Source organism: Neoarius graeffei, chromosome 4, assembly GCF_027579695.1.
Source record: "Neoarius graeffei isolate fNeoGra1 chromosome 4, fNeoGra1.pri, whole genome shotgun sequence".
Lineage (NCBI taxonomy): Eukaryota > Metazoa > Chordata > Actinopteri > Siluriformes > Ariidae > Neoarius > Neoarius graeffei.
The window spans coordinates 106,843,667-106,863,460 of NC_083572.1; the positions used below are offsets into that span (position 1 = coordinate 106,843,667).

Sequence of the window (19,794 nt, forward strand, 5' to 3'; positions counted from 1 at the left end):
TCGGCTGTGACGTCACATGCAAGTGCTCCATATCTCCATAGGTGTATAGAGGCCCATTTCCAGCAACTCTCACTCCAGTGTTCTAATGGTACAATGTGTTTGCTCATTGCCTCAGAAGGCTAATGGATGATTAGAAAACCCTTGTACAATCATGTTAGCACAGCTGAAAACAGTTGAGCTCTTTAGAGAAGCTATAAAACTGACCTTCCTTTGAGCAGATTGAGTTTCTGGAGCATCACATTTGTGGGGTCGATTAAATGCTCAAAATGGCCAGAAAAATGTCTCGACTATATTTTCTATTCATTTTACAACTTATGGTGGGAAATAAAAGTGTGACTTTTCATGGAAAACACAAAATTGTCTAGGTGACCCCAAACTTTTGAACGGTAGTGTGTGTGTGTATATATATATATAAATAAAAACACAGCCCCAGGTTACTCAGTGTGTGACATTTAGTCTGATTTGCATTAAAAATATTGGCCTGGATTTCTTTACTGTTACAAATTCATCATGCTAACCACTAATAATAATAATAATAATAATAATAAATGCCTTATGAATGCTTTATAACACAAGTGTACTATAGTGTTTGTAGAAAGTCTTTTTTTGCATAGAAATATAATTATAGTGAAATTGAAACACCATAAACACGACTCGTCTCCTTTTCTCACCTTTTTTTTTTTATTTCCATGACTCGAATCCAAAAGCATTGAATTAATATTTCACCTTCAACACCAATGTAATAAATTAACCCGACGGCATACGGCATGCAAACGTTACAATCTACAACAGAGGAGAAACGACGTTAGAGCCGCGGAACGTGAGCGTACGCTTCTACGCGTTAACGATGCACTGTATATTTACCTGTTTATACAGATGAAGTGTGGAATACAGAATATTCCTTCATGTCGGTAGGAGAGTGAGGGATTATCGAAATGTACAGAATGGCTGGGGATGAACGAATGAATGAACGAATAAAAGATGAGAAGAGAGGTGTGATGACACGGGTAAAGCAGAATGAATCATCTTTATATTCACTGCAGGAGAAAGAACAGCACTGTGTGTGAAATTCGGTAGAAAGCATGAAGCGGTTGTGTTTTTTTTTTTTTAAATAAAGAACACGCCACATGCTAATTACACAAACGTCACACTCGCAGTGATATTTCACCAACAGTGTGTGAAATCGCAATAATGATCACGTCCTCATTAAGCGAGGAGCGACGGCTGGCCAAAGAAGTGCACGAGAATAAAAGAGAGAGAGAAACGTGGAACGTTTTATCTGGGACATGAAGAGCATGTGAGGTGAAGCACGAGGGCTTGGAATAAACAACACTGCAATTAAAAACGCAAAGACGAGGAGAGACGAGTGCGGGAGACGGACTGAGGGGAAACGAGGGAGGAGAGAATACACAAAAGCTGTCTGTCTGTCTGGGTCTGGAAGTTTGTGTCTCTCTGCTTGTGTGTGTGTGAGAACACATCTGTCTTTCTCTGTCCATCTGTGTGTGTGTGTGTGTGTGTGTGTGTGTACATTTGTATGTTTCTCTGCCTGTGTGTGTGTACACATACACATCTGTCGTTCTCTGTCCGTGTGTATATATTCGTATGTCTGTGAGTGTGTAGATATGTTTGTGTGTGTGTGTGTGTGTGTGTGTGTGTGTGTGTGTGTGTGTGTAACACGTCTGATGATGAGATCAGACGCCGGTGATTAGACGCTGCAGGAGGACAGAATGAAGCAGAGCTGTGTGACGGAACCCGAACATGATCTTACACACCAAGGGCGGGATTTAAAGACGAGAGCCAAAATTCTGTCATGCCTCAAGTGTGTGTGTGTGTGTGTGTGTGTGTGTGTGTTTAAAAGTAGGAGATCAGCAGCAGGGTGAACGCGTCCTCTCGGACCACTGCATTCCTCTCGGAGAGCTTCGATGGCGTCTGCAGTTTCTGTAACACACAGTGACTCGAGATCAGGACTTAATATTTCGTTTCGCTGAAACGTCGGCGTGTGAGAAACGAACCACGTACCTGCTGCTGCACTACTTCTCCTTGTGCAGAGCTTCGATGAAGGCTTCAAGTTTCTCCTGGATTTCTCGCACTTTTTCTGCAAAACATTTCAGAAACATTTCATTACAGCTCCAGCTCCACATTACCCCCTCCCCCTCCCCCGACCTTTCCCCGTCTTTCCCCCCCGTTAGCTGCCCACCACGCAGTTTACTTGCCGAATCTGATCTGTTGTTGTTCATGGAATATTTGGCCAATTCGGATTCGCTCGATGTAAATGAGAGTGAGGGAGAAAAAGGTGAAATATGAAGGAGGAGGAGGAGGAGGGTGAGCTCAGACAGGGCTGGGAATGGGGAACACACTCCGCAACATGAGATTATTACACGGACATGAGGCTGGAAAGTGATGGCACGATCCGCAACTCTAAGTGATGGAAACGTTCCAATAATGCAGCTCGGCCACTGCAGCTATATAGGGCGCCATTACTTTTGTTCTACTGGAATGTAGAGCGTTATTTCTCAGGGTATGGATTCAGCCTGCTTTGATTCTAATCAGTAAGATGAAATGATTGAAGAAAAATATATATTTAATATTAAAAAAAAAAAAGGGTTGGTTAAAAATGTTTATTTGGGATACGAGTGATATTTTTGGGTTGTAAGCAACCACGGTGGTTCACTCGGCTTTTCACATGGACAACCAGCTCGTGTGTGTGTGTGTGTGTGTAATGTAATACGGTGGTGTGAGGCTCGTGCAGCCGCTTTATAACCATTCTGGTCCCGGGGTTCCCCTTTCTCCTGAGAGGTGAAGGATGAAAGCACTAAGACAGCCTTTGTGGACGCTCTGACACCTCTGTGGTCTGAAACTCAACACCCCCCGGAGTCCTCACGCACACCCACGCATACACGTGTGCGGGGGGGGACGACGACCCTCTCTGAAACACAACTCCACACGCTTACACGCGGACACTTTTCTGGCAGGTAGCGGTGAAAGGCCGGGCTTTGATACGGCGCTGTGAGCAGATGAAAGAGCGAGATGCTGGAGATTAGGGAGGGTAATGAAGGCATTAAGGCCGGAGAGGGGACGCGACGACGCGACAGGTGCGCAGCTGAAACTTGAGCTGGACGAGGATTGTCCTGAGAGAACGGCACGATGACAAAATACCCGACACCTGAAGCTCAGGGAGCTGGAGGTTCGACGCTAACTCTCTCATCCCGACCTGCGATGATGGAACGTCAAAATCACTGAAGCAAGCGGGATGTAAACCCATGCCACAGCGCCGTTACAAAGCGTTGAGAAGGAGGGAAGGAGTCTCCAGTGTCAGCACAAGAGTTGAAGCTGGAACATTTCTGTCATCTTCAGGAGTTTCTTGGTGACAAGACAAGCTAATGGGGGGGGGGGGGGAGACACAGAAATAGAGGGAGCAAGAGATACAGAAAGAAAGGGAGCGAGAGAGAGAGAGAAAAAAGAGAGCGCGAGACAGAGTGGGAGAGAGAAAGAGAGAGCGGGAGCAAGACAGAAAGAGGGAGCAAGGGAGAGACAGAGAAAGAGGGGGAGCAAGAGAGAGACAGAGAGAAAGCGTGAGACAGAGAAACAGAGGGAGCAAGAGAGAGAGACAGAAAGAGAGAGACACAAAGAGTGGGAGAGAGAGAGAGACAGAGAGAGAGAGGGCGTGAGAGAGAGACCGAAAGAGGGGGAGTGAGAGAGAGGGAGTGAAAGAGAGAGAGACACAGAAAGAGGGGGAGTGAGAGAGAGAGAGAAAGAAAGGGAGCGAGAGAGTGAGAAAGAGAGCAAGGGAGGGAAAGAACGAGAGAGAGAGAGCAAGGGAGAGAGAGAACGAGAGAGAAAGATAAAGAAAGGGAGCGAGAGACAGTGACAGACAGAAAGAGAGAGCGTGAGAGTTGAAGAAAGCAAGGGATATATATATATATATATATATATATATATATATATATATAGAGAGAGAGAGAGAGAGAGAGAGAGAGAGGAGAGAGGAAAAGAGGGCTGTAAGAGAGCGAATGCTCACAGTAACTTGTTCCCTGGACATTAAACTGATTAGAACTCATGTCCTTCATTAATGATGAAGCACTGTGAGGGTTTGCGAGCTGCTGTGGTATAAAAGGAATAAAACACTTCACTGTGGAAACAGTAACTCTGTTACATCACACCACTCCAACACTGATTAGTTTCCTATAACACACACACACACACACACCCCAGCACATTTCAGTCTCCCAACTCTTTCAGCTTGAAAAGAAAACCCCGAAGCCGCGGCTCTGACGGACAGCAGACACGTTTGCGTCTGTGCTCTGGTTTAATGCGTCTGTGAGAAACAGACATTTATTCCTTTTCACCATCTGTTTATCCAGAGCGTAAGATGTCAGACAGTAGCGTTTCTTTTCATCCTGACGGAAACGTGACGGGGGAAAGAGACGCGAACAGTCGGGCGGTCCTGTGCGTCCCGGTGCAGGATCTAAACCCCATTTATGCTGCTGTTTACCCAAGAGATGAGCTGCTGGACACATCCATTCATGAGTCCCATCTCTTTATCTGGTCATGAATATTCCCATAATCCTCTGGCCTGGATCCCAGAAGCCCCTCATCCACCCCCCCCAACCCTCCTTTTTCCTTTCAGGGTTCCTCCTCAGCCCCTGTTTGAAAAGAGGCTCCTGCCTGATCTCTCTCTCTCTGCGGTGCTCAGGGCCCCGGGGGCCGGCTCGGGGAGAGAGCCTTTAATTGACCTGTAATTAGAGTGTGAAACAGTGGCCAAGGAGAAAACACAGACAGCAGAAAGGAAAGAATGAAAGACGGGCAGAGTCGGGGCGTGTGGGATAGAACCCAGGAGCTGAAGGAAGTGAACGGAACTCGAACTCAATCCCCCCCCGAGTTCTGTAACAGCTTCCCTTCAGCATCCACCATCAACGAGCACGGCCAGCGGGGAGAAGAAAGGAAAAAGAAAGAAATGAAAAATATGGCAACAGTTTATTCCAGACGCTCACATTAGAAAATCGGGGGGAGCTCAGTGTTGGTGTGAGGCTCTGTGAAATCTCAAAGAAACTGGATGAGAGAGAGACAGAAAGGAGAGAGAGAGAGGAGAGAGATGGGACAGAGAGACAAGGAAAGACAGAGATGGGGAGGGAGAGAGAGAGACAGCGAGAGAGGGGGGAGATGGACAGAGAAAGAGACATAAGGAGAGAGACATGGGGGAGCAAGAGAGAGACAAAGAGACAGCCAGAGAGATGGGGAGAGGGAGAGACAGCGAGAGAGGGGGGAGAGCAGGGAGGAGATGGATAGAGAGAGGCAGAGAGAAGGGAGAGAGAGAGAGAGACATGAGGAGAAAGAGAGATGGGAGAGAGAGGGAGACACACAGATGGAGAGATGGGGAGAGACAGCAACAGACAGAGAGACACAGCAAGAGAGGGGGAGAGCTTGGGGAGATGGAGGGGCAGAGCAGGGGAAGATGGATAGAGAGAGAGAAGGGGGAGAGAGAGACAGGAGACAGAGATGGGACAGAAAGACATGAGGAGAGAGACAGACAGGACAGAGAGAGAGATGGGACAGAGAAACAGGGAAAGATAGAGTCAGAGATGAGGAGAGACAGAGAGAGAGACAGGGAGAGATGGGGAGGGGGAGAGATGGGGAGGGGGAGAGAGAGAGAGAGATGGGGGAGCAAGAGAGAGAAGGGGAGAGATGGGGAGAGAGAGAGGGACATGAGGAGAGACAGAGAGAGAGACAGGAGAGAGAGAGACATAAGGGGAGAGAGAGACAGCGAGGGGGGAGATGGAGGGGGAGAGCAGGGGAAGATGGATAGAGAGCGATAGAGAGCGCGAGAGAGAGAGAGCACTCACTCTTCTCTGAAAACTAAGAAATTGTGATTTCTGAAAATCCAGACAATAAAACCCTCGAGACACAACAGCAGCAACCACAGCGGGGGGGGGGGGGGGGGGGTTTGGGGGGGGCAACATGATGATGGAACATAAACCAACATGTCAACAGCGCGACACTGTGGCAGCGACGCTACAAATCACACACAGCTTATCTGTAAAACAGATGCTGATGAGGCGCAACAGGAGACGACTCACCACCACGGGTTCAACAGGAGGGTAAAACAAAAACACACTCCGTCAGGAGACGAGGAGATTCCAGAGCTGAAGGAAGACGTGTAGAGAGGATTCTGATACTGACAGTAAACACACACACACACACACACACACACACCTCTTAATAATAATAATAATAATAATAATAAACACTTCCATCAGTTCTTTATGGGATCAGGGCTGTAACCAAAAATATCAAAAATAACCCAAACCCTTTCCTCCTTGAATTATCTTTTTTTTTTTTTTAAACCGGTGACCCCTTACTAACCCCCTTTGTCCTAATTGCGCTTATACAGACAGACAGACAAATAGACAGACAGACAGACAGATAGATAGATATTTATTTATTTGTCATGAGTGGTGGAAATTATTGTACCTTTGATTGTGATTTTATGGTTTGGAGCACTTTTATGTACACGAGCACTCAACACTGGTTATAACTATTTTAATTCTCTACCATACAGGGGGCCTTTTACATCCCATTAATTACCCTCCCCCACCCCCAATCCCAACATTTACCCCAATCCTAACCCATCCAATCCCCAACCCGAATCTCCATACCCAACTTCCAGCCCTAAACCCTACACAACCTCTCCCTCTCCCAATCCCCAACCCAAACCTCTCCCACTCCCTCTCTACCCAAACCTCTCCCACTCCCTCTCTACCCAAACCTCTCCCACTCCCTCTCTACCCAAACCTCTCCCACTCCCTCTCTACCCAAACCTCTCCCACTCCCTCTCTACCCAAACCTCTCCCACTCCCTCTCTACCCAAACCTCTCCCACTCCCTCTCTACCCAAACCTCTCCCACTCCCTCTCTACCCAAACCTCTCCCACTCCCTCTCTACCCAAACCTCTCCCACTCCCTCTCTACCCAAACCTCTCCCACTCCCTCTCTACCCAAACCTCTCCCACTCCCTCTCTACCCAAACCTCTCCAACTCCCTCTCTACCCAAACCTCTCCAACTCCCTCTCTACCCAAACCTCTCCCACTCCCTCTCTACCCAAACCTCTCCCACTCCCTCTCTACCCAAACCTCTCCCACTCCCTCTCTACCCAAACCTCTCCCACTCCCTCTCTACCCAAACCTCTCCCACTCCCTCTCTACCCAAACCTCTCCCACTCCCTCTCTACCCAAACCTCTCCAACTCCCTCTCTACCCAAACCTCTCCAACTCCCTCTCTACCCAAACCTCTCCAACTCCCTCTCTACCCAAACCTCTCCAACTCCCTCTCTACCCAAACCTCTCCAACTCCCTCTCTACCCAAACCTCTCCAACTCCCTCTCTACCCAAACCTCTCCAACTCCCTCTCTACCCAAACCTCTCCAACTCCCTCTCTACCCAAACCTCTCCAACTCCCTCTCTACCCAAACCTCTCCAACTCCCTCTCTACCCAAATCTCTCCTACTCCCTCTCTACCCAAACCTCTCCTACTCCTCTCTACCCAAACCTCTCCTACTCCCTACCTCCCTCCAACCCAAACCTCTCCTACTCCCTACCTCCCTCCAACCCAAACCTCTCCTACTCCCTACCTCCCTCCAACCCCCTACCCCCCAACCCAAACCTCTCCTACTCCCTACCCCCCCAGCCTAAACCTCTCCTACTCCCTACCCCCCAACCCAAACCTCTCCTACTCCCTACCCCCAACCCAAACCTCTCCTACTCCCTACCCCCCAACCCCTTCCATTCCCAACCCCTTCCATTCCCAACCCCTACCCCTCCCTCCCCTAATCACTTACCTTAACCATTCCAATCACCTAATTGCCAACCCAAACCTCTCCCACTCCCAATTCCTAACCCCAACCCTCCACAACCCCATCCCCCAATCCCTTACCCTAACCTCTCCAAACCCTTAATCCCGAACCCTACCATCTCATGCTCCCAATCCGTAACCACTTTCACCCCAATCCCAAACTTTAACCCCTCCCAACCTTATTTCTAATCCTAACCCCACCCACCCTCTACCACTCACCCATCCCCTACCTGAAACAGAGTTAGTATTTCTCCTTCTTCTCTACCCATAACCCTAACCCAACCCCCTCTCTTTCATCACTTAGTGAGCATGTATCTCATGAGAGGATTTTTAGCTCAACAAGGTAAATGGTAGCCCATCCACCAGAAGGTCGCAGGTTCAATCCCAGGCCTTCACCTCACCAGGTCCTCTCTTTTCACCCCCAAACTCCAACAGGCCTGCGCATAGGAGAGTTATTCCATTACCCCTACCCTACACTAATTCTATACTTAACCCTAACCCTACCCCTCCACCAATCACTTACCCTAACCTCTATCACTCCCAATTCCTAACCCCAAACCTCCACATTCCCCAATCCCTTACCCTAACCTCTCCAAACCTTTAATCCTTAACCCTAACCTCTCTTACCCCCAATCCCCAACCTTAACCCCCCAACCTTATTCCTAATCCTAACCCCACCCCTTACCCTAACCATCATAACTAAATCCCTAACCTCACCCCTTACCCTAACTCTACCCCAAACCTCATTCTAACCTGAAACTAAGTCTTAGCTCTCAAACAGCCCTCTGAAGAAGTGAGGACCAGACAAAACGTCCCCGCTTCCCAAAAAACGTCCGAAATCTATTGGTAAAAAACGTCTTCCAGTCCTCAGTATTTAATGCAAGTACACACACACACACACACACACACACACACACACACAACAGAAGGTCAGACTGACAGGAGCCCAGGTGTGTAACTCCTTACCCGAGTCTCACTCCTGTCCTTTAATAAACACTTAATTACACACTCGGCGCGGCGAGTGAATCGCTGAGAGACAGCCTGAGGGACAATAAAGAGCTGTGTGTGTGTATTATAATGAAGGTTTCAGAAAAAGAGAACGTGCATGTGTGAGGCATCATGTCTTCACTGCAGGGCGTGTTCCAATAATCACAAGTCAGTCAAAACCCCACCTCTGACCTTAAACACTCCACACACACCATGTCATGTTGTTATAGGAAAATAATCAAAGTTAGACTGGTGTAATGAAGCGGAGTCACTGGTACCGTCCTGATGTTGATGTATTTCCTGTAAAAGCTCATCCCGAAGTGTTTTATTCCTCTCACACCACAGTGATGTCAAATGATTACAATTTTGATTTACTAAAAATGACATCATACTTTTTATCCATTTATAGTTACATCTAACGTTGTGGAACATTCGAGAAACAAGTTGGTTCCTGATCTCACGGACATTACAGCAGCTCGAAACAGACGCTCGTTCCCTCACCAGCCCCCCTTCCCCCAGTTAATAACGGACGAAAAAAGAAAAACCCAGCAGCTCGGCATGCTTCTGAGAAACCACAGAAAGACGTAAAAGTCCTCCAACACTGACACTGGAGACTCTTCCAGAAGCATGAAACAAACATCTCCTTACAGAAAGCGACACATTTTTAAACTGTGAAGATGATGATTAGAATTATCATTTAAAATAAAACTCATTGCTCTTCTTTCTGGTCAAGATATTTTGAAGGACGACGTTTCCATCAAAGCTTTTACAGGGTGAGTATTTAATACGATGCCGTTATGAACGGAGAGAGAAACCGGAGAGTTAATGCTCTTTAATAAAGGTCAGATTCCGCTCATATATCTGAACCCACATGCGAACGTACGACAGTGTAGTGTGTATTATATACCCCTTTTCCACCAAATCAGTTCCAGGGCTGGTTCGGGGCCAGTGCTGGTGCTGGTTCACAACTCGTTCAACTTGCGAGCCAGCTGAGAACCAGTTTGCTTTTCCATAGCTCGCGGGGCTAAGCGGAGCCACGTCATTACGTCGCTGCATACGTCAGTTACGTCGCTGTATACGTCAGTTACATCACTATGTTTGCATAAACCTTGGTGCGAATATCAAAGCAAAAACAACACGGAAGAAGCAGCAGCGGCAACAACAACAATAAATTACTTCACATTTGTACAGCTGCTGCTTCTCGTCGCTTAAAAATGGCGATCTTTCGCGGTCTTGTTATTGTTGTTGGTCTTACTGACTCCGCCCCCCCGCTGACATAAGCGGTTCTTTCCTCTGGCCCAGCAGAGAGTTGGTGCTAGCCTGGAACCGGTTTTTCTGGCCCCAGAGCCAGTTCTTTGTCAGTGGAAACAGAAAACCCGGTTCCAAACAGCACTGGCCCCGAACCAGCCCTGGAACTGCTTTGGTGGAAAAGGGGCAATAGTGTATTACAGAGCTGGGGGAGGGGCGGCGGTGATATTCAGCCTTGCAAAGTGAAGCATTTTCAGAGTATTTTTACACGATATTTCTGAGTTTACTAGAGAAGTAAATTTGCACCTTTTTTTCTCGGAAATGTACGACTTTTTCTTGTAAATCTGATTTTTTTTTTTCCTTGTAAATGTTCAACTTTTCTTTTAAGTTTGGAACTTTTTCTCGTAAATGTGCACCTTCTTTTCTCAAAAAAAAAAAAATTCACAACCTTTTCTTGACTTCGTTTTTTTTTTAGGTTTGTGACTTTTCCCTTGCAATTCTGCGCCTTTTTTCCTTGAAAATTGTGCAACTTTTATTTTCTTCCCCCTCAAAAACTTGCGCGCGACTTTTTTGCGCTCAAAAATGTGCAACTTTTCGTGACATTTTTCTTGTAAAGTTTGCAACTTTCTCTCGCAAATTTGACACTTTTTCTTCACAAATGACTGTGTAAGAACATCCATGTTTTTCCTTGTAAATTCATGTGTATCTTATTAATTTTTTCTTGAAATATTACCCCTCCCCCCACTCCGAAACTTTTTTTTTAAACCTACAATGACCCGAACACACCGTCGCATAAATGTGACCTGAATTCAATAATGAGTGGTTTTCAGAAAATACTCAAAACAAACAAAAATGAACCGCGAGCTGGAGGACTCGCGGCGTGACGGACGAGCGCGTGTCGGCGAAGCGGCTCTATTTTTATCCTGCGGAACAGGAAGTGTACGGTTCTGAGATTCACTCATCGCATGAAACATGACGGATGAGTGATGTAGTGAGGGAGAGTCGGGGGGGGCACCGGTGTCTACACTGACACAGAGGGAAAGACTCAAACCCCTGCTGATGGGTCACATGACTCTCAGAGGAGTTGGTAGTATTTCCGAATGAACAGAGAGCGAGATGAGTCAGGAGAGAGAGAGAGATCCTCCCTCTGTTCTTCTCCTTTACGCAGCAGATGGATGGTGAGGGATTTATACACATGGCTGAGATTTATAAACTGTACTGCTGAGAGCCGGGATGCAGAGACGAGGGACAGAGAGCAAGAGAGACAGAGAGAGATGCACAAAGAAAGAGGTACAGACAGAGCAAGAGAGAGTGAAAGACAAAGAGAGACAAACAGAGAGACAGAAGAAAAAGGGCGAGAGACAGAGAAACAGACAGAAAAAGAGTGACAAGCAGACAGAAAGAGAGTGAGAGAGAGACTGAGTGGGAGAGACAGAAAGACAGTGGGAGAGAGACAAAGAGCAAGAAAGAGACAGAAAGAGCAAGAAAGAGACAATGAGAGACAGACAGACAGTGAGAGACAGAAAGAAAGCAAGAGAGAGAGAGACAGACTAAATTAGCGAATCACACATGCTTTTCCCATCAGTGGGAGTGATGGAGAGAGACTGACGAGGCCAAAAGGCTGGACACGGATCACATACAGATCCGTATTTTAGATCTCAGAATGTGCCGGATGTGTTCGGCCTTTCCGGATGCAGCACAATAAATTTACGGTAGAGAATAAATCCATAAAAATCCCCTTTACAAGACGATGATGCCAGACGTTTCTCTCCACGGATACCTTGTAAGAAAATGTCTGGATTTATTTATCACACACAGACAGAGAGACAGAGAGAGAGAGAGAGAGAGAGAGACAGAGAGAGAGGGAGAGAACCCGAAAGCCTAAACCCTAAAGCCGGAGGTCCCGGAGCGTCCCGTTTTTTTCAGAAACACTTCAATTTCAGAAAGAATTAACCATCAAAATCTCCCTCCATCAAACTGCCACATCACACGATGAGAAAGTGAAGAATAAATTTATCAGAGCTGCTGTTAGAGAAAATTAATCAACACCTTCAGACCAATCAGATTCCAGAACTGGAAGAACGGCGCTGTGGGATTAAAGCGGTCGGGGTTTGGAGCGAGTGGAAGAGAAGTCAGTGTTTATATCAATCAGAAATCCCCGGGTTTTTCTCTGAGCGGTCAGGACTCGGGCAGCACACAGGAAAATCAAACCATCTCTGAAACTCTGACCGGCGCGGAGCAGAACTCTGGTGTATCCTCTTTGTCCGAGTCACGTCTAGAAGATAACTAACACACACACGTCTCCACACCGCGCTCTGATAAGACACGTACAGTCGGCTCACACAGCAGCTGCTGATTAGATCCAGGGATATAAAAGTGTGCAAACGCAGAGAGGTGCGTGCCGAGTGGAAGCGTGAAAACACACACAGCTGATGTCATGCACACACTCGGCCCAGACGCAGGAAGTGCAGGAGACAAAAGCAAAGAAGGGAACGTTTCTCCTGTCACGCTTTCACACCAAAGAGACGGAGAGCGGGTTCAGGTGGAGGCGTGTCTCCGAGGACCGAGTCATCACCGCCGCCGTGCGTTTTTCACCAGGAAGGAACATGGAATCAAATCTCGGAGAAGAACGTTGAATAAATGTTGTTTGACTGACGCAATTTTAGCGCTCAGAATAAACCTGACATTTCTAATAACGCATCACACCCCGGCTTTGGGGAACTCTCCGTTCTGACTGGTCGGAATTTTCGGACAGTAACACAGCTGAATGCACTCGTGCGTTTCCATAGCAACAAGTCGACTCTCCGGGTGAACAGATCGTAAACGCGTGACGTTTTCTTCACGTAAGGATGCGTCTATTTAACGTTAACGGAAGGAGTCTCCAGTGTCGGTGCTTTTACACTAAACCTGTAACTTTATGTCATCTTCACGGTTGCTCGGCAACAGGGTTTTTTTTTTGTCGTATTAACGTCAAAAGAGTACGAGACGTCACTCGTTAATAAATGAAAGACCTTAAATGTTGGCAACTTGCCGTATTACGTGAGGAAGGAAACGTTTCACAATGTGCTGCTTTTAGGAAAATAAATCAACGTTGGAGAAGCAACCGGAACTCCACTTCATTACAACAACACTGATGATTTAAATATTATTCTATCCACATTCACTGGCTATATGAGCAATCATGCGCTCTGATTGGCTACTCTACTACTAGGATATCAGCTCATATACCATGAGTAGAGAAAAACAAAATGGTGGCACACATACCTGACTTGACATCACTTTATCAAGTATTTAAAAGAAACAGAAAAAGCTAAAAGAATATAGTAGTTTTGTTCCCCCTCCCCAGCATCTCCTGTTCCACACTCCAGCCCAGTTGGTGGCGCTAATGCACCTTTAAGTTGGTTTGCCAACCACCAAAAATCCTTAAAGAAGAAAAACAAAATGGCGGAGCAGCTTACTGAACCAACCGAGGACGAAATAAAAACTGCTTGAAAACAAAATTCCCCAAAAATAAAGCAACAAAACATGGAATGAAAGTATTTGATGGTAAGAACAGGCTTTCGTCTAAACGGGGGAACAGGGGCGCTGCGCCCTCTTACTCTTGGCGTGCGCCCCCTTACCGACTCCGTGAAAACATCCCAGCAACACTACGTGACAATGTGTCTGATCATCAAATACGTTATAATTGCTCCAAAAATATTCCAATCATAGTAGATACACCGCCAGACGGTGCAAAAACAATCCAAATTGGCGTTTTCCAGACTGAGGCGCCATGTTGTTTAGTTGTTTACTTGTCACGGCTGCTCTCGCGAGATTTGACATGGGTTACATACAAGGTCAGCTGACTTGTAGAGCGAGATTTCTCGAGACTGAATGACCTTTCACCCACCGGCGCGGGAGCTTTTGACAGAAGTAGTTCGCGAGTTGTTTTTGTTGACACTTGGGCATTTAAAGATGTCATCCTGCGGCACGAAGCGGAAGAAAGCCAAAGACTGTCCGGGGCAGAAGAAGATTACTTCTTTCTTTTTCAATGTTGACAGACAATTTGTTCCAATTTCCCTCTCAGATACTCAGAATGTCCCATTGGAGCATTTTTCAAAGGCTTTGCACGGCGGGGGGGGACAACCGGCACCATCTCCCCCCCCCCCCCCTCGCTATGGTGAGCGCCCTCATACTAAATTTTTCTAGAAAAAACCCTGTAAGAACATACCTTTTTTATTTGTTTTTCAAGAACTATTACCATCGCGTTTTTCACAAATTGCTCCTGTCATTTCGCCGGTTTGTTTACATTCTAAGTGGAAATGATTTTGTCGGATGTTTTGTATAAAGTTTTTATTGATCGAATTTGCGAAATGCTCCGTTTCTCAAAATCCAGTGAATGTGGAGAGAATAAAACAGTTATTCCACTCAATCTCGGTGCTACGTGCCTCGTCGGCGATCAGCTCATGTACGACCCGATTTAGTGGAATAACTGTTAAATACTGTCTGGCTTCTTTTTTTCGTGGTCTATCAGGTCTATCAGATGGTTGGTATCTTGGAGCAGCTTTCAGCTTTGCAAAGAATACGTTTTTCGGAGATGAATTTGAATAGAATGGACGGAATGGACAGATATGGACGAGCGGTGTGGACGTGCAAAGACTGCGTCTGGAAAGACCAAACAATTTATATCTTATCGACATTTGGCTCCCAAGACAGCACCGGCCTCGGTTCAGGCCGTTGCTGAGGCAACATTTCCCCCTGAAGGTCACTGCCGGGAGACACTCTCGCATTCCTTCTCTAACTCTCCGTGGTCGCCATTTTTACCCCCAGTGTGACAAGCGGGTGCGTGACCAGCGCCTTCATGGCTGCAGGAGCGGACGGCTGCTTGCTTGCTTGCTTGCGCTGGATTACCTCCTCCCCTACCCCCTTACCCCTGATTCCCCCCTCAAGTCCCATGTTTAAAGTGCACTTGTGTTGTTGTGTGCTTATGTGCAAAGGTTTTTTAAATGTTCCCACACTGTACTCCTGACAGGAGCATAGTGGGGGGGGGGGGGGGGGGGGGGGGGGTTCTTTTTTTTCTTTATCTCTCCTCATGTTGTGTATCCTTTTTACTTTCATCCCTGTCTTCCTGTCCTGTCTACCCTATGTCAATTGTATGTTGTATATGTACGGACAGGTTGACGGCTAATTTTGCTGGTACATGTGACTAGTGACAAAGGGCATCATCAACCTATTCCATTCAGCTAGCATGATGCTGAACGAGTTGAAGACGAGGAGCTGAATGGAATATATCTGATAGACCACGGAAAAAATCCAGCCAATATTATTATTATTATTATTATTATTATTATTATTCATACACATCCCTTTCGGGTGTTCAGCGCGTCTTTCTTTCAAAACTCCCTCAAAATCTTCCGTATTTAACCAAGCGAACCTGGCGGCCATGTTTGTTTACGAATTGTCCCAGTCGCTCGCGCGGAAGTTTTACATCTCCGACACGTGACGTCATGTTGTCTTGACAACCGTGCAATATCATAAACCATATTCGACGCTCATTCTGCATTGGTTACACGTAGGATAAGCGATACGCGAACAATATTGCATACTATCAGACCAAATGAATGAAACCTGCTAGAAGGGAATAGAACATGTTTTTATTCCATGGAAAAAGTGTCCTGGATGGATAACAACAACAACCACCTGACACTAAGTGTTTTATTCCTTACACAATTGTTTCAACTCGTTTATTAGGAAGAAATGACGACGAAACGATGCTTTGTAAGAACGTGGATAATTATGAAGGCGGTTTAGAGAACAGCTTTCCACCGCAAAAGCAGAAAACAGCCAAAGGACGAGCGTGATGGAAAATAAATATTTGTTTAATTAAAAAAAAAGAAAAAGTGCATGCGTGTGTGTACACAGTGTGCTCTGATAATTGAATCAGGTTCATTAGGAGAATTAAAGGACGTGCCTGAGGTCACATATTAGCAGCACAGGCTCGGTGCCATGCAGCTGCCCTGGCACATGACACACACACACACAGCTCATCAATCCACCCGCCCACATCGGGCTGCAAAAGTGGCAAGCCTGAACGCAGCCCAGCTTGCACAACTACACCAACGTATTCAGTCTCTCTCTCTCACAGACACACACATTTTCTCACACACACACACACACTCCCCTGCGGCCTGAAACAGGAGCAGCTCTTTACCTGCCTGGCTGCGAGTAAAGGCAAATCGCTCTTAACACCAGACTGAGCCGCAGGGAGTGGAATTTTCTCTTTGTTAAAGGAAGTACCCCGTACTCTGACCCCCCCCCAAACACTCAGCCAGGTGAGTACGAGGTCATCCGCTCAGCTCCCTGCACCTGTGACAGGACTGACCCCCCACCCCACCCCTGGTGGTCCGCTGTGAGACGGGTTCAACACCGCTGGCTCTGCCTCGGGCCGTCTGCTCCATAAATCTCACGCTCGGTGACTCGTCAGCGTTTGTAGCCCCACTTCCACAGGGCAGAATACCGGGACGGGGGGGATGAAAGCGCATGTTCCAACAGCTCACCGGTGACTCACTGGCCCTCTCTTCACCCGCAACGCAAATGCGCTGGCTCAAGCAAGCTTCCAACACCGAGGGTTTTAACTTCGTGAATACAGCTACGAACAGTTTGTTCTCAAAAGTTTGGACACGCCTAATTCTAATTCTAATTCAAGGGGTTTTTTTTTGTTTTTTTTAATTAAAAGTCACTTCTTCATGTCTTAAAGTAATGATGGATGCCGTTTCTCTTTACTTAGTCGAGCGGTTCTTGATCGAGTACGTACGGATTACTGCAGTTGTGGATGGAACAGGGCTGTTTACTGTACATTTTAAAAGTTATGTATTATTTACTGTTTGATCTCAAACACATTAAGGAGGCAAGAAACTCGTCCACTAATTAACTTTTGACGAGACGCAGCTGTTAATTGAAAAGCGTTCCAGGTGACGACCTCATGAAGCTGGTTAAGAGAATGCCAATAGCGTGCAAAGCATCATCAAGGGAAACGCTGAATACACTGAAGAATCTCAAATACGAAATGTATTTCACACTTTTTTTTAAAATCACATAATTACAGATATGTTCCAGATGTTATGTCATAGTTTTGATCTTCAGTATTGTTCTACAATGTAGAAAATACAGGGAGAAATAAAAAAAAAAAAACCTCAATGAGTAGAGTAGGGGTGTACAAACTTTTGACTGGTACTGGAAATTAAATAGATGATATTACACGGTGGCATGAAGATATGAAGTTTATCTTCGAGTGACATCTTTTTCAACATATGAAGTTTATCTTCTCATCTTCGCACCACAATCACTGGTCGACCCCGCCGCGCCCAACGCCCCGTCGCTGGTCGACCCCGCCGCGCCCAACGCCCCGTCGCTGGTCGACCCCGCCGCGCCCAACGCCCCGTCGCAGGTCGACCCCGCCGCAGGTCGACCCCGCCGCGCCCAACGCCCCGTCGCAGGTCGACCCCGCCGCGCCCAACGCCCCGTCGCTGGTCGACCCCGCCGCGCCCAACGCCCCGTCGCTGGTCGACCCCGCCGCGCCCAACGCCCCGTCGCTGGTCGACCCCGCCGCGCCCAACGCCCCGTCGCAGGTCGACCCCGCCGCGCCCAACGCCCAGTCGCAGGTCGACCCCGCCGCTCCCAACGCCCAGTCGCTGGTCGACCCCGCCGCTCCCAACGCCCAGTCGCAGGTCGACCCCGCCGCTCCCAACGCCCAGTCGCAGGTCGACCCCGCCGCTCCCAACGCCCAGTCGCAGGTCGACCCCGCCGCTCCCAACGCCCAGTCGCTGGTCGACCCCGCCGCTCCCAACGCCCAGTCGCAGGTCGACCCCGCCGCTCCCAACGCCCAGTCGCAGGTCGACCCCGCCGCTCCCAACGCCCAGTCGCTGGTCGACCCCGCCGCGCCCAACGCCCAGTCGCTGGTCGACCCCGCCGCGCCCAACGCCCAGTCGCTGGTCGACCCCGCCGCGCCCAACGCCCAGTCGCTGGTCGACCCCGCCGCTCCCAACGCCCAGTCGCAGGTCGACCCCGCCGCTCCGAACGCCCAGTCGCAGGTCGACCCCGCCGCGCCCAACGCCCAGTCGCTGGTCATAACCCTTTCCTTAAAAAAAATTAAAATAAATAAAATAATAATAATAAATTAAATAAATAAATAATAATTAAAAAATTATAATAGTAGTCTCAGGTACAGTAAGTGCAGTTTCATAAGGAAACGAGCTATAGGTTTTTAAGTATCCACACACACCCTGAACTCTTCCCATCCGACAGTCCTGGCTAGAAATCTACTTGTGTTGATAATTTGGATTCGTAGCTTGCATCATAACTAATTTGCATAACACTGAGTGAATGTGGGTTAACAACATCATCAAAGAGCCAAAACCTACAGCTCAGAGTTTAAACCAATCCAACTCCCTGATTATTTTCCTCTCCATAGACCACCAAGAGTTCCTCGTTCAGTTCAGCCAATTTTTACGAGCTCACATCAAAAGCGGGCCTTCAGCTGTGACTGCTGGAGCGAGACCGTCAGACCGTCAGTCGACCGACGACGCTCAATAATAAGGCTGACTTTTAAAACTCAGAAAGTCGGGCACGTCGGAGAAGCTCGTCTTAATGACATGAAAGACGCTGGAGTTCGGAAACATGTTCAGACTCCATCTCCATGCCGAGTTCATTACACTCCGAAAACGCTCGACTCCATTGACTCCAAATTCATCAAAGGATAAAGAACGTAACCTGAAGCATTTAACCAGGAAAGGCGTACATGCTCTGGATCGAAGCGTCTACTAATTATCGAAACGTACATACACGTACACTAGCTTCCAAACAAAATGTCCTTATGTGATTAAACAAACAAGGAATAAAACACTAACGCACAGCGTGCTGTTACAGGCCGGGTCAATAGATATTTAAACAATTATTATTTACCCACGCATGTAAAAGGTTGGAATAATGTATATATTTATTCTGTCCACGTTCACTGGATATGAACAATCGCGCGCTCTGATTGGCTACTCTACTATCAGGATATCAGCTCATATACCGTGAGTAGAGAAAAACAAAATGGCGGAGCGCATCAAGTCAGATATATCACTTTGTTATCAAGGATTTAAAAGAAACAGAAATAGCTAAAAGAATAGCCCCCCCCCAATATCTCCTGTTCCACACTCCAGCCCAGTCGGTGGCGCTAATGCACCTTTAAGTTGGTTTGCCAACCACCAAAAAACCCAAAGAAGAAAAACAAAATGGCGGCACGTGTTGCTGAACCAACCAAGGACGAAATAAAAACTCTACTCGAAAACAAAACCCCCAAAAAAATACAAAAAAAGCAACAAAATATGGAATGAAAGTATTTAATGGTGAGAACATCTCTTTGTGTGTGTTTGTTTTTCAAGAATTATTATTAAATCGCATTTTCCACAAATTGCTCCTGTCGTTTCGCTGGTTTGCTTACATTCTAAACAGAAATGATTTTGTCGGATGTTTTGTATAAAATTTTTTATTTATCGAATTTGCAAAAAATAAAAATGCTCCGTTTCTCAAAATCCAGTCAGTGTGGAGAGAATAAAACAGTCGTTCCACTCAATCTCGGTGCTACGCACCTCGTCGTCTATCAGCTCGTATACGACCCGATTTCGTGGAATAACTGTTAAATAGCCTGTTCACTAAAATATTCCTTTTATTAAAAATGAAAAACGTTCA

At 47.0% G+C, this 19,794-nt stretch overlaps 1 protein-coding gene across 5 annotated transcripts in view; it reads right to left on the reverse strand.

The window, feature by feature from the left end:
- Window positions 1-657: 657 nt before the first annotated feature.
- opa1 (OPA1 mitochondrial dynamin like GTPase) overlaps window positions 658-19,794 on the reverse strand; it is a 187,870-nt gene continuing 168,733 nt past the window's right edge. For all 5 annotated transcript variants that reach the window (XM_060920130.1, XM_060920128.1, XM_060920129.1 and 2 more), the window contains 2 exons: window positions 2,020-2,095; window positions 658-1,938 (listed from right to left, as the gene is read on the reverse strand). In XM_060920130.1, the coding sequence (XP_060776113.1) occupies window positions 2,031-2,095 (65 nt within the window). In that variant the 3' untranslated portion in view covers window positions 658-1,938; window positions 2,020-2,030. The remainder of the gene's footprint in view (window positions 1,939-2,019; window positions 2,096-19,794) is intronic.